The sequence below is a fragment of the Pocillopora verrucosa genome, chromosome 4 (genome assembly GCF_036669915.1).
Source record: "Pocillopora verrucosa isolate sample1 chromosome 4, ASM3666991v2, whole genome shotgun sequence".
In the NCBI taxonomy this organism is placed as follows: Eukaryota; Metazoa; Cnidaria; class Anthozoa; order Scleractinia; family Pocilloporidae; genus Pocillopora; species Pocillopora verrucosa.
The window spans coordinates 22865295-22877143 of record NC_089315.1 but is presented as its reverse complement, the minus strand read 5'-3'; the positions used below and the strand labels follow the sequence as shown (position 1 = coordinate 22877143).

Below are 11849 nucleotides of genomic sequence, written 5' to 3'. Positions count from 1 at the left end.
TTACGAATTTGGTCTTTGAACATGATAACTTTGGGATTACAGAAAAAAAACTCTTCCTTTTTCTTCAAGCATCTGAATCTTAATGCCTTCTTGTGTGAATCTGATGTAAAGGATGTGGTTGATACCTCGTTAGAGGCCTTATTTCCACGATGATCCATTTCGTTTATGAACAAACAAAGAGACAAAATAGTATAAGAAAAGATAGCATGTTTTTCTTTTTGAATCCGCTACTGAGAGGGAGAAAGGCATTTTTCGTCTTGCGTGGAATAAAATAAACAAAAATCTGAATTTTCACGAGGATCCGAAGTCTGCCCACTAAGCTACAGACTTAACAGTCAGCGTGGCTGTCAGTAGGTTACCATGTGATACTCGTCCAGCAATGTCGAAAGCGTCGTGTAAGTACAAAGAAAAAAGAACTCGAACTTAAGGGACTGAACCCCTCAAGTGGGTTCACATCATGTTCAACTCAAACCTCTTCCACTCATGGCTATGCAAAGCACAGAAAAGAGCACAGAGGGGATTTAGTGGCGTCAGAACGGCCTTAGAGATCTGGGGACAACTTGCATGTTATTAAAGATAGCGGACCGCTTGCAAAGGCCTTTTGTGGTGATGACGCCTCAATTCTGTTTCTTGGACTCGCAGGATCATTAAAACTTTTAGTACAGTCACTGTATATTATAATTTTCATGCGTAGAGTAGATCCACGAGCTCGCCATGGTGTAACTACGAGAGAGTCGTTATGTTTTTGTTGTTGTTGTTGTTTTTCTTGGTTTTACTCTCTTCTACCGCTTTTTGCAACTTGATCGCCGATATTTTCCAAAATTTGCGAACTTTGTGAGTCCGCTACGCGACACTTTTTTTCTTACGCGGGATCAATGCGGCCAATCCCGCAATGGGCCCCTCTTGCCCCCTCGGGGACCATTCAAAACAGAGGATTCGCTTCGTATTGCCCAAAGGCGCTGCCAGCTGTATAATAAAGAGAGATAACAGACAGACACAATAGGAGGTTTTAATGAATGACTTAAGAGACTTGAAACAATACGGTCTGCTTTCTCGAAAAGACCTCTCCTGATCAGAACTTTCAATTTGCGTTATACACTATTTCCTTCACCCAGCGGGGCTCCATGAAATTATCTCTTGGCGAATCAGAGGAGTTGTTCAGATTTCTGTTTTTTAATCATCAGTTTGTTGATGGACAATGAGCGGGCTAAGATTTCAAATCTTACTAGAATTCATGCCATCACTCAAAGGCCCCTATAGATGTTGCAATGCTTTTAAATTATAACAATAAAAACTTAACCATAGTTTCACACGCATTTGGATTTCCTCCATTCCCCAGGATTTTCCTAAAACAACTTATCAGCTGGAGCCCACTAGAATCTATTTTTCCACCTGACAGATCTAACAATAGACATCTTATTTCCGGACTGGATTGGATTTAACAAAAATAGTAGAACTTGCTATTCCTACATGGAAATCTTCCAAAAAGTATTTCCGTTCACAATTATGAAAAGGAAAAATATAACCCGAATTAAACCTGCGAAAAAAAAAAATATAGGTCGTTATACACCTGCTCTTCGACAATATTTATCCGCGTTTACCCAGCATCTAATAATCAAAAATCAACTTTTGTAAACTTCAAAAGAACACCTTTTCATGGAAGGTTTATAATTAATCTTTGTGCAGTTTGAGTGGTTGACTCCTGTAAGAGGTTCTTTTAACTTTGCGCTAAGCGACACTATTTAATTCAGTTGCTGGCTCAATTGAGTTCCTTGTGAAGTTGGATTTACTGGGAGATGCCTGATGGTAGTTTTTTCGATTGTCGGCGGCGATTACAAAGATCAAACCACAAAGAATAATTTCCATTGTTCTCAAAATTGTTTGTGTGGAAAACCACGGCCAACTTTTTGCGAACCTGTCGCCAGCAAAAACACCAAACTCTCCAACGCTTACGTACAAGGAAATGGAGAAGTTACCCAAACCAAAAACAGAAGCTGCACTCATGAAGAAAAACAAACGCTTCAGTTTTCCGGCATCCCGAAGAAGGCATGGATCGGTGAAGTTGCTTGCTTTCAATGTGGACTTCAAATTTTGCCACATCCGAAAACCCGCAATGAAATAACCAAAAGAAAGAGCGAGACCCCAAATGACGAAAGTAATATGGCAGATAAAAATTATGACTTTAGCTTCTGGATAAAACCAAACCACAACATCAGAGACCGTCACGTAAACGATGTTCGTGAGCGTGATTGAAACCAAGAGGGGCAGGTTTCGAAGTTTCGGTGGTCCCAAAGATATTTTGGTCGTCTCCAAGAAGATTAAGAGCATTATACTAAACGCTGAGGTGATACAAGCTGTTGCAATTCCCCAAGAAATAAAAACAACAACATTTTGAATCGCTGACGAAGATTTCTTCGAGGTGTAAGGATCCCAGAAAAGAACAAGAGCCCGCCCGATTCCCGCGGTGATCAGTGCACAGCTCACGACCAACAAATGGACCTTCCGTTTCGCATTAGCCATTTTTCGAAACCGAGAAAGAGAAAAGACAGCGTATAACGTGTAGAGAGTAAAAAGGCTGGCAAAACCATAAATGTGGGCAAACCACATCCAGTTCCATTCTTCAATAGCGTGGGTCCATTCTGGAAAAGGCTCTGGCCAAACGTTTACAGAATGGCGATCTGAATCGTTCGCATATGTGGAGGACATTTTCTCTGGTTTAGAACTTGGTAATGACAGAGAATGCTTATCCAAAATTAATCCAGGTACCTATGAATCTTGAAACAAAGGTTTTGAGAAGGAAAACTTTCTTTATCAATGAGCCGTCTGATAATTTCAAAACGGATGGCTTTGAAGAGTGCAGGTCCACAAACTAATACTAGCTATAGCGATCTGTGCGAAGATAATAAAGCTTTTGTTGAAATAGCCTCGTATGATTGCTGAGGCGGAATAATTGAATATGTTAATGTTCGCACGGGAAGTTCTAGAAGAAGATCGCAAAAGTGACCCAACAAAACAGGTGAAGCAAACATATTGATCATCTGTCCATTCTGAATAAATAACCCACCATGCTTTTTCTTTCTTTTCTTTTCTTTTTCTTCTTTTTTCACCTGTATCGTTGACTTGTAATTTTTTTACCTTTAAAGATGGTTCGATAAATATGTGGGGAGTTTGTGAAAGTCCTCTGGAAATTTTCAGCCCTAGTGTGAACTTTTGTAAACGCATCTATGGCGCTTATTCCAACTGGATTAAAAATTTATCACTCTGACATGTTATTCAAGAGAAAATGAAATTGTCCATCAACCGAGGGATATCCTGTTAACCTCAAGTAAACAAAACTGAAAATTTGCAGCTTGATTTGTGAAGAGCCTGTCTTAGCATAGTAACATATTATTTAAAAGCATTTAAAAAGAGTGAATTTATTGTTGCAAGTCACCATGAATACGATCGATAGTTGGTTTTCTTGCCAATATCTAAATCTTCAATTTTGATAAATACTTTTTGAACTTTCAGACCATTTAATTTTAATTCGCTTCGTCTTTTCAAATTGCAATCGTCTCGAGTTGCTGAAATAATTCAGTAGATGCAAGGCGTAATGGAAATGAAAACACTATAAAAATTTCAATATTTTATAAAAGTCGAGTCACACCTTGGATTGATTAAAAATCAATTTTTTTTTATCCTTCCTACATTAATTTCCAATTGGCATTTTTCCAGAATGTCCTCCACTAAAGCAATATTGACAGAAAGAATGTAATTAGGACAAGTATTCTTTTCTACAATTCCTCGTACAACCCATGCAACCCCATTTTTCGGCAAATTCATATAATACAATATTATTTTGCTGTATGTTAGTGAGTTAAAAAGATCTAGTCGGTTTAATTGTCCAAACCATCGATTTGTGTCTGAAAGAAATTTACTGTTACTATATTCAACAACAGCTCATGCGTCATAACGAAAAATAGAGGCTAAATTATGAATTATCAATCACACATTTGGTTAGAGCGCTCTTCGATGGAGTGTCGTAAAAAACAAAACTAAAGTAATACAAGCGACCAATCAGAGCAAGGTTTACGTTATCATTAGACAATGAGAACTCAGAGCGAAAACAAACAAGCTGCCTGAAGCGCGGGAAGACGCAAATGGCCAGGTTACAATTGTTTTACAATTGCATCTTATTGGTTAAGAGAATCGCACCAGTTGGTGAAAGCTTCCTAGAAACAGATCTAATTGCAGCTTACTTCTACTGATTTTGCCTCCCCCTTGGCCCAAGACTGAATAATTTTCTTTCATTCGCCATTTCGCCATGAAACATGCATGCGGGTATTGCGTCCTAAGGATAATCTGCCTTCTCCAGTATTTTCACTGCAACACGAATAGCCATGGTTTTTATACGATCTGTGGTACTCAAAGTTTGAGGGGGTAAGTGGTGCTGCGTCGATGGGAAAGCATAACAGGGTAATTTAGTATTATCAACTGAGTCGATAAAGTAAATTGGTCACCGTAAAGTGTTTAAAAGCTGACATTTCTGGCGTTAGCCCTTTGTCAGAGCGATTGAAGGAATTATGGATTGTGTGTGTGTGTTTATAGGCAGAAAATGGAGCTACACTATCGGTGGGAATATGGTGACGAGAAAACGAATAAATTAGTTGAATAAAAAGCGCTCGTTGATACCATAGGGATTAGGAGTGCCGATTTAACAGATAAATTTTTGTGCTCAAAGTTCAATTGTTGAAGGCTTTTGTTGCTTCCAGACAAGCTGCCTTGAACGCTTCCTTAGCGTCGATAAGCGCCCTTTAATGTGGATTACTCAAGGCAGACAGATGCATCTTTTTCAAATTGCCGACAGTGGCGGGAGCTGTATATATAGTAGTTTCTCATCGCATATGCACAGCTCAACATGTCCCTGGACTTGAGAGAGCGTTTGCGTTTAGATGGAGTACTCTTCCCTCGTCCAGCAGCGTAAAAAGACTCTCTTATCCTTGTTTGAAGTAACAGATGGTTGTTAAAAGATGCTGACTTGCAAGCGCATCTAACTTCGACGTGATGTCGTCTATTTCACGAATGAGCAAGAAACGGAATTTTTGATCTGTGACATCGCCATCTTTCAGCTTTTCTGCTGCCTTATCTCTTCGCTCACAAGCAAACCAATGGTGGCTATGATATCAATTCACTATCAGACAAGTAATGAGGATAATTAAGAACTATTCTCCGAATTGGAGGTAGTTAGGGGCGGTTATTTACCGAGCTGCAAAGCGGTGAGCCACCGAGTCTGAGGTCAATACTTGTTTTCGTATGTATTAAAACAGTGAGATAACATGGTAAAAAAAGATGATTTTAACTTATCAATTCCTGTAATGATTACAATGTTTGGGCGAGTTGTTCGGAAGTGAATAGCAAAAGATATTCGGATTTTGAGTAGCCAATCAGGGCGCGCATTCAATGCTATCCCCTGTTTTAGTATACACTAGAGAGAAATATATATTAGAAGATTATTTGTTGATCCAATACCAAATACTCGGGACTAAAATCACACGAATTGAGGGGCAAATAGTAAGGAGAGTCTTTGATGAGATTAGAAGGCAGAAACCTAAACTAAAAATAAAACTAGGTCTCAAAAGAATAAAGCCGGTAAACAAACTCATTTCCGTGGTTAAATTTCATGTTTATTTTAGATAACTTGAAATTAAACTCAGAAACTAATACTCGGATTTAACGGGCTGAAATCAGTTCAATCAACAAAATAGTAGCTGAGAAGTTATTGGGAGGTAATTTTATTGCAAGTTGTTTTGAACCAGTCGGAGAGAAGTGATGACCAAGAAAATGTCGCTTAAGACTTACACATTCACGTAACTTTTCGGTATAAACATCACCTATCGATAGACTACTTTCTAGACTTCCTTCCTCCTATAAGATTATAAATTTCAGTCCTGATCAAGCCGAGAGGGACTGGTCCAAAAGGTCCTTCTCCATTCCAATCGAGGCAGATAGCCTTTCTAGGGCGGAGAGAGCCTCAGACCCACTCTCCCTCGAGTATTGCTGGTGTGTTTTTCTGATCGTAGGAGTCGATCTCCATCCGGCCGTTAGTGGGTTGCGAGTGTGATGGAGTTTCCTGCGAAACAAAACAGACGTGAAATCCCGTTAACTTGTTGTCCGCTGCCTTTGGTACTATAGAAACAAACTTCCCGTAAGTTGTGCTGTTAGAGACAGTTGTCTGCGAAGCTGCAAAGAACATAGTGAAAAAATGAAACTACTAGTTTTCCAATCCGGAAAACCTCTTTAGTTATTGCTGTTTTCAGTGGTTAGCTGTTTTCAAGTGGTTAGCACCGACGAATTAAAGTTTGCTGGCGATAAATTAATAAAAAACAGCATCTGCACTGAAAACAAATTCCCCGGAGAAAGAAGTTCCCATCTTTTCTGTTTAAGTCTGAGATTTAAAATACAAAGAAATCATTCTCTCCACTTAAAATCGCAACAAAATAAGGCTCTCCGAGTGAGTACAAAGAGAAAAGACAGACGGACTCGGAGCAAACCTGGCCAATAAAAACAACATCAATATTGTGGAGATGCTTCACTCACCAATTTCCTTTCTAACTTGTCTTTAAGACATAAGAAAATAAGCCTTAACTCAAACTGATCAACACACTTAGTTTTACGATTGATTCCCAAGTACGCCACTGCAAGTAAAAAAATAAAAATGCATATACACAAAAAGAAAGAATAAAATCTTAAAACTATTTCTAGTTAAGATAATTCTAAAAAATTATGAATTTCGATGTTTGTCTGAAACTTTGTAAGCTTTTATGTTAGCTTCAATGTTCCTCGTCGGCTGGTAAAGAGCTCCATAGCTTAGTTGTCCATAAGTTGCCAAATTAACCTGCGGCAGCTCCGGTACTCTCGAGCTTCCAATTACATTCCAGCTCAGACGAGTTAACAACGTGCCACTTCAGTTCTTTGCTGAAACATTGATGCAAGTTCTGAGGGTTTGAAGATGGGAGCATAACACAATGAGCCAGACTAAAAGGGCAACTAGTCACAACCGTCTGCTAAATTACCAGCCCTTGCTTAGTGAACGGGAATTTGCTTCCTCGAGGGAGTGGGGGCGGGGGGCAATGAGTCCTACGAGGTGTCCAAAAATCATTCTCTCTAGACAAACAACATTTTCCGCGAATAAAAGTCGAGGAGTAAGGAGCGGAGGAAGTAGAAAGGTGGGTGAAGGAACATGGAACAATTCAACTCATTTCGAATTTTTTTCAGGACGCAAGTGTCACACACACACACACGTGACACGAGAATGGTGAAGTGTAATGATAAGGAGAAAGCGAGGGGGGGAGGAATCCTTCTCTTCTTACCTCCTCCCATCACCCCTTTCTCTCCCAGCGCACCACCATGCCAGGCGCGTTGTGAAGATGACTGGGGACGAGTAAGGAAGCTTCCACACTATGTTCTGCAAGCTGTAACACCGCCAATAATTTCTCCTTCGCAAATCTCAACGTTTAGAAAAGAAAATTCAAGCTATAACAATCCTCAATTTCGAATTCTCTGATTCGATCCAAGACCGAAATAGGAGTCGCGGCCTTTACGCGAACAGTAAGAATTACTTACCGGTAGGTTCTATGTCCCGTGAGTTTGTTCTTAAGTTCGTTTAGGTTGTGGGAATAGCTAAAAGCCTTTCCACAGACATCACAGTGATATGGCTTCTTTCCAGTGTGTTGACGCACATGGTACTGATAGTTATCCAGCAAATAGAATGACTTTGGACAGTAATTACATTGATAGGGTTTCTCACCTGCCAGTGTGCAAGAAACACCTGTCAGCACCTTAGGAAATTTATGGAGAACAGTATGAATAATATCCATACTGATGTTTGGGAGTAAAGGGTTAAAATCAAGACACTCTTATACAATTTTGAAAGACACCTTATGCTAGCCTAACCAGACCACAACTATAACCTGCAGGTGCTAAGCTTTAATGTCTTCATAATTTGCCAACTGCACATGCACATTTGTGTAAAAATGAACTGTGATGTTATTACAAGTTTAACTACAAGTATGTAATTATGTAGGTAAGTTTCTGAGAGTGTATTTTAGATTCTGAGGACTACTTTTCATTTGTCTTGTCTGATAGAGTGCATTTCAATCAAGTGTTGTTAAAACAAAACCAATCACAACAGCTTATCAGAACAAAGGAAAATATCACTGAAAACTCAGAGTTCAGTGAATTTTTTAATCCAGTAGGCTAGGAAAGGGATACAAGTTTTCAGGATCAATCACACATCAAAGCAAAGCCAAACCAAAGCAACCCCAGATTACTTTTAACTCTACTGAAAATTGCTTGATTGTTCATCAACTCAGGAGGCTATCATTTGGAGTTTGTATGTGTACATTAACATTCCAATGACTGCCACTCCAACAAAGGAGACTAATCAATGATTACCAACAAATGAATGAAGGGGGTAAGTATCTAAAGAAACTGTGTTGCGGCATTGGTGGGGGGGGGAGGGGGTATTTCAAGATAATTTGGTTTTGGCAATCAAATTGTAAATTGGCCCCTATGAAGATTTTCCAAAGCTGACATTTTGAGTGTTAACCCTTGGTCAGAGTCAATGGCAGAGGGCTAATAGGACTGGCAAAGGGCTAATGATTGAATTGACAGCTTTAGATACTCTTTACAATCACCAATTTAAATTATCAAGTCAGCTGATAAAACCTCTCTTTATTGAATAATTATCCCCTGATCAGAATGAGCCTGTGTGAAAAAAAGTAGTATGAATGATAGTTTTTCAAGACAGTGATGGGTGACTAGTAAATTTTAACACACCTGTAGGAAGCCAGTTGTGTTTTTGGACTTCTTTTTGAGAGTTAAATGACTTGGAGCACTGTGGGCATTTAAACTGTTTCTCACCACTGTGCTTAAGTCATGTGCCTCTTTAAATACCAATGAAAGGAAAAGCACTTGCTGCAAACTTCACATTTACATGGCTTGAAATCGGTGTAAAGAATCCAGTGTTGCCTGAGATGACTTGAGCTATAAAAGTCTTTTCCATAGCAATCACATGGCCAGCAGGTTCCTTTGTCTGAATGAAATGGAACAACTGAGCCTGAAACACAAGACCACTACTCAGAACAGTAATACAATATCAAGTGCACAAGTGATGAAAATAAAAGAAAAATATCAATGAAGGGATTACTAGTTGATCCTGTACAAATTTCTCCAAACTAGAATCACAAGAATTATATGGCAGACAGAAATCAGAATTACTGATGAGATTTCAAGAGTGAAAGGGTTATTGAGTAAAATGTTCCAACTATTTTTTTTCAATTAGTTACAGGTACCATTTTGACACTTTTTTATTCCAGAACCTTCCATATACCAAAATCAAATTCCTCTGAATAAAAATGCATTTCAGAAGGTATGCCACATTCAGCCTTGAGTATTCCTTGATTGTCTTTGTGCAAGGTGATCTGCTGTGTTCATTAACACACCAAGCATCCTCTGTCATATAATTATTTCTGAATCAAATAGATTTATTGTTGACCAAATGAAGTGGTAGTGTTCAATGAGAATCCACAGTACACAGGTTAAACTCACTTCCAGATGTTCCTTTCCTTCCTGCTTAACTTACTTGATCTCTGTTTAACCCATTAAAACCCTATCATCAAAAGGCATATATTCCATACTGTTTCTGTACATTAATTTAGGTGCTGACAAAGAGAATTTTTTAAACATTAGTGATCATTTTCTTGATTGCTAGTCACTCTAAGGGTTTAAAGGGTTAAAGCAAAAAATTAATCACATTATGAAAAATGGCAGGAAGAAAGTCTTCACTTGAAAAACAATTTAAGCAAAACTAAAGGATCCAGGAACACTTAACAATTTAGATCTTAATCAATTACCACAGAATCAGTTAATGCATTGTTCTTGGTTCTTTGAAGACCCCTGACAAGGTGGAACTCCACTCTTCTATAGTAGCTCCAAATCTTTGTTATCTAACCTCCTTATGTATAATTTTACAGAAGCCTATTCTAATTTCTTCCACAGGTCTAAGATTTGCATTGGATCAATCAGTAAAGAGTGCTTCAAATTAAATGATTCTCACACAAGCCAAGGTTGCCTAAATCTAAATCATGTCCTCTTCATCATGGAGCTGGCACAAGTCAGCTCTGGTTTCAGCTGAAAGAAATGTTGAAATGAGCTCTATGAGGATTGAATCCTTTTTCTTTTAATAAGGCTCCATTAGGGGGATCTGAGTATCCTGTATCCCATTAAAATTTTTGGCCAAAATATCCCGTATCCCGTTAATTCCTATGGTTTGTATCTCTATTATGCCAGTTACCATGATGACATCATTGAGCGTAATATGTTTGGGTACCTGATAACAAAAAACACATTTTACTGGCAGGGGCATTTCGTATTTCAAATAGAAATTACGTGCAAAAAAGACATCATGCTTCTCAATGGTATGCTCTAATGTAACATTCTGTGAAGAATTGTTAAAATACTGAGGTGACTTCAAAGCAATGAGTCACCGAGAAAGTGGTGCAAAATGGAAAAAGCCATAGGAGAGGGGGAGAATTGTTCTCGGACGAGAACTGATATTCGCACGTAATGTCAATATTAACAATATTTGATGGCAAAATGTAAAAAATCGCATTTGAAATAATTTTTTCACTATTTGTGCCTTCTATATCGACAAATAAACCTATTTTATTCTTTTAAAAAATGAGAACTTAAATATTCGATATCCCAGAATCTTTTTATAATTTCCCGTATCCCCTTAATTTTCCGCCCAAATATCCCGTATCCTTATAATTTTTTACCCAAATATTCCGTATCCCGATAACCCCTAGTGGGGCCTCTTTAATCCTACATAACGTAAACTCCTTCCTTATACGTACATGTACATACCCTCCTATCAGCTCCACATTCAAGTAAGCTCGATTAATAATGTAGCAAAGGGTATCAATTGCAGACCAAATCCCCAACATGTCCGCCATAATTGTTTATTACTTGTCTCCTATTGGATTATGGGAAGAGCACAAACAGCCGCGAATTTGGCATCCTTCCTTCCATCCTTAATTTTTTTTTCTCACTAACTTCCTTCTTTAATCGATCTTTATTAAATCTCTTGTCCGGTGTCCTTTCGTATTTCCTTAGACAGGCTTCTTACTGAGATACCTGTGGTAGCCTAGTCATAAAATGCCCTTGTTTATCCTTAGATGGGCCATGCGGGAGCTTCGCGACGAGTTTTATCCGCGTGCAACGCGCTCTACTAATCAAAGCAAGGAAGGAGGTCCAGTGTCCTTCATTTTCACTGGTGTGCACACATCGCTATGCTACATTCGAATTCTCATTTAAGGAGCCTGCTACGCAATAGAGTTCACATTCAAACTCGAGTGCCACGGGTTTACTTAGGGAAAAATCGACTCTTTACTTAACTGGACGCTGCGTGCAAGTGGAAGCATCGACATTATATCACACCAGTTTACATCAAAGCCTAGGATCAGCAAAGGTTGCTGTCCAAAACAACCCCGTTCGACCATGGGAAACGAGCGGATTTCCTATTCGCGCAAGCATTTGGTATTAAGAAACGGTTTCCTTTTTCACTTTTACTCTTGCTTTCATTCATTCTTGGCGTGGTGATGTATATTATACAGAGCTTCAACCTTACTTCACATGACGTCATAGTCTTTGAGGGCCAAAACATCAGGGTTGTGTTCTAACTACGAGAGGAACACTCCGAAGAATCGCTGAATATCATCAGTGCTAATTTATACTCATATCTTTTTAACATTACCCTTGACCGGATTGGTACCGTCAAAACTAGCCGCAGTCCTTTGCGTTTATTGCCT

General features: G+C 38.8%; 1 protein-coding gene and 1 long non-coding RNA gene across 5 annotated transcripts; both read right to left on the bottom strand.

Moving 5' to 3' along the window:
• Window positions 1–918: 918 nt before the first annotated feature.
• Window positions 919–2893, bottom strand: LOC131778812 (uncharacterized). Its single transcript, XM_059095274.2, has one exon. The coding sequence runs from the start codon at window positions 2704–2706 to the stop codon at window positions 1729–1731; it is 978 nt and encodes a 325-aa protein (XP_058951257.2). The 5' UTR covers window positions 2707–2893; the 3' UTR covers window positions 919–1728.
• Window positions 2894–5667: 2774 nt separating this feature from the next.
• Window positions 5668–11002, bottom strand: LOC136280112 (uncharacterized). 4 transcript variants are annotated; one of them, XR_010717133.1, is made up of 6 exons: window positions 10906–11002; window positions 10097–10170; window positions 8818–9097; window positions 7603–7786; window positions 6577–6674; window positions 5668–6109 (listed from the first exon to the last, which is right to left on the bottom strand). It is a non-coding gene; the product is annotated as an uncharacterized lncRNA (long non-coding RNA). The 4 variants fall into 4 exon arrangements; XR_010717131.1 differs by having other exon boundaries at window positions 6577–7786; XR_010717132.1 differs by having other exon boundaries at window positions 5668–6674.
• Between the last annotated feature and the right edge of the window lie 847 nt (window positions 11003–11849).